This window comes from Apis dorsata, unplaced genomic scaffold, assembly GCF_000469605.1.
Source record: "Apis dorsata unplaced genomic scaffold, Apis dorsata 1.3 scaffold_989, whole genome shotgun sequence".
In the NCBI taxonomy this organism is placed as follows: Eukaryota; Metazoa; Arthropoda; class Insecta; order Hymenoptera; family Apidae; genus Apis; species Apis dorsata.
Genome location: NW_006264092.1, coordinates 305,823 through 309,043, shown reverse-complemented (window position 1 = coordinate 309,043; position 3,221 = coordinate 305,823). Strand labels below are relative to the sequence as shown.

Sequence of the window (3,221 nt, the reverse complement as noted above, 5' to 3'; positions counted from 1 at the left end):
TATATATATATATATATATTCATATTTAATAAATATATATTATATTGTTTTATTTTATTTTTAAATCATAGAAATTAAAAATTATTTTAAATCATGAAATTTATTTTATTTTAGATCATGAAAGTTTTTATCATGGACGAGTATTTGGTGAAATTGATTCTCATGCACAAATGCATATTGATAATGGTATTCTTACAGGCATTATTGCAATCTCTGATGAATCATTTCATATTGAGGTATAGATAGATATAAATAATTGTGTAAATTTCAAGAGAATGCAAATTGTAATTTTTTATTTATTATTTATAATAGCCATCTTGGAGACATTTACCTCATTTAGGAAATGAAACAATGATTATTTATAAATCATCAGATGTTAAATTTAGTTGGGAACATTTTCAACATGGAGAAGGACATACACATAGTGCTCCCAAAACTTGTGGATATATAAAAGAAAAATTAGGTTAATTTTTTATTTTAAATAAAAAATTATACTAGAGATTATAATTCAGATATATAATCAGTAATATATTTTATGTAAAATTTATATTACAGACATTTCAGTAAATAATGAAGGAGGGGAAGATATAGAAGAATCTAATTTTAAATCAAATGAACATTCTAGAATTAAAAGACAAACAGAAACTTATGAATATACTCCAACAAAAACAAGATGTCCTTTATTATTAGTAGCTGATTATCGTTTTTACCAAGAGATGGGTGCTAGCAGTACAAAAACTACAATTAATTATTTGGTATATGATTGCATTATTTGGTATAAAAATCATAATTTATTTCAAATAATAATTTAATCTTTATTTTTTAGATAAGTTTAATTGATAGAGTACATAAAATTTATAATGATACCTTATGGCAAGAACGTCAAGAACAAGATGGTTTTAAGGGAATGGGTTTTGTTATTAAAAAAATTGTAGTTCATAGTGAACCAACTCGCGGAAGAGGTGGTGAAACTCATTATAATATGGTTAGAGAAAAATGGGATGTTCGTACGTTACTTGAGGTAAATTTATTTTTTTGGTACCTTTATTTAAAATACTACAGTCTTGTTATTATTAATTAAATGAAATTGATTAGGTTTTTAGTCGAGAATATAGCCATAAAGATTTTTGTTTAGCTCATTTATTTACTGATCTCAAATTTGAAGGTGGTATTCTAGGATTAGCATATGTTGGATCTCCTCGTAGAAATTCAGTAGGAGGAATTTGTACACCAGGTACATTAATAAAATTTATCTTTAATCATTTATAAATAATTTATTAATTTTATTTCAATATTAATATGTTTCAGAATATTTTAAAAATGGTTACACATTATATCTTAATTCAGGTTTAAGCTCTAGTAGAAATCATTATGGACAAAGAGTTATCACAAGAGAAGCAGATTTAGTTACTGCTCATGAATTTGGACATAATTGGGGTTCTGAACATGATCCAGATATAACAGTAACTTTTTATTTGTGTCATATCTAATGTTTTTATAAAAATTAATTCAATAAAAACAATCTAATTTTTATATATTAAAAGATAATATTTTTAATAGGAATGTAGTCCAAGTGCTAGTCAAGGAGGTTCATATTTAATGTACACATATAGCGTTAGTGGATATGATGTAAATAATAAGGTACATTCAATTTATATAAAAAGAGAATAATAATACTAAGAAAATACTTATTGTTAATTATTTATGGATTAGCGTTTTTCACCATGTAGTTTAAGATCCATTAGAAAAGTATTACAAGCAAAATCAGGTCGCTGTTTTTCTGAACCTGAAGAATCATTTTGTGGTAATTTACGAGTTGAAGGAGATGAAGAATGTGATGCAGGATTACTTGGTACAGAAGATAATGATGCTTGTTGCGATAAAAATTGTAAACTTCGTAGAAATCAAGGAGCAGTTTGTAGGTAATTGATCATTATTATAATTATATTATATAATATATTATTTTAATATATAGTCTACATTCCATAAATTAAATATTTTGTTTTTAAATTTCTATATTTGATATATATCTTTCAGCGATAAAAATTCACCTTGTTGTCAAGGTTGTGCATTTATGCCATTAGGTGTAAAATGTCGCGATGCACAGTATGCTACTTGCGAGCAAGAATCACGATGTACAGGAGCATCTAGTGAATGTCCCAGATCTCCACCAATGAAAGATGGTACAGGTTGCCTTGAAAGAGGTCAATGCAGACTTGGAAAATGTGTACCATATTGCGAAACACAAGGCTTACAAAGTTGCATGTGCGATACAAGTATGGCTTTTATATGTTATATTTTATACATATAATAAATAAATAATAATATATATTTATATCAAATTTTTATTTGCAGTTGGAGATGCATGTAAAAGATGCTGTCGAATGAGTTTGAACGAAACATGTTTCCCTATAGATCCACAAGATATTTTACCTGATGGAACACCATGTATTCAAGGTTTTTGTAACAAGGTAATGTTATTGAATGAATTTATTTTGTGTATGCTTTATGCTTTGTGTATACTTTATATAATGTAAAATATAAATAAATATTTTCAGGGTATTTGTGAAAAAACAATTCAAGATGTAGTAGAACGATTTTGGGATATTATTGAAGATATAAACATTAATAAAGTTATGCGTTTTTTGAAAGATAATATAGTAGGTGCTGTTATAATTATTACTGCCACTGTATGGATTCCTACTAGTTGTGTTATTAGTTATATCGATCACAAACGAATTAAAGAAAGCGAAAAAAAGTGGCGTTGGAAACATACAGATGAACTTATTCATCCAGATGAGCAAAGGCAAATTATTTATACTGGTAGACAACGTCAAAAAATATCGCAAGTTACTCAATAATTATAAATATTTCATTTATATGATATGATCGAAAATACCACGCACAAAAAAATTTCTAGTCATTAATTTTTTTATGTATGTAATTTTTATGTTATATATAATTTTGTTTGTTATATGAAAAATTGTTTTAATATAACAAATAATTAGTAATAATTAATAAATTAATTAATTTATAGTTATACGAAAATTGTATTTGATTATTATAATATATAAGTAAATCATAAAAAAAATTCTAATTTGAAAAATCCTAATTTCTTGATTGATTTGAATTAATTCAAAAAGTTTTGAATTAAAAAATTTTTTAATGAAAATTTATTTGCATGTTTTTTTATAACATAACATTATATGAAAATATGAAGC

At 25.1% G+C, this 3,221-nt stretch overlaps 1 protein-coding gene across 1 annotated transcript in view; it reads left to right on the top strand.

Moving 5' to 3' along the window:
* Positions 1-2,927, top strand: part of LOC102674053 (ADAM 17-like protease) — a 3,992-nt gene extending 1,065 nt beyond the window's left edge. Inside the window, exons 4-14 of the mRNA XM_006624071.2 lie at positions 115-236; positions 313-463; positions 556-755; positions 827-1,021; positions 1,096-1,234; positions 1,309-1,463; positions 1,561-1,641; positions 1,714-1,922; positions 2,038-2,276; positions 2,356-2,471; positions 2,559-2,927. Of these exons, the coding sequence (XP_006624134.2) occupies positions 115-236; positions 313-463; positions 556-755; positions 827-1,021; positions 1,096-1,234; positions 1,309-1,463; positions 1,561-1,641; positions 1,714-1,922; positions 2,038-2,276; positions 2,356-2,471; positions 2,559-2,861 (1,910 nt within the window). The 3' untranslated portion in view covers positions 2,862-2,927. The remainder of the gene's footprint in view (positions 1-114; positions 237-312; positions 464-555; positions 756-826; positions 1,022-1,095; positions 1,235-1,308; positions 1,464-1,560; positions 1,642-1,713; positions 1,923-2,037; positions 2,277-2,355; positions 2,472-2,558) is intronic.
* The last annotated feature ends 294 nt before the right edge of the window (positions 2,928-3,221 follow it).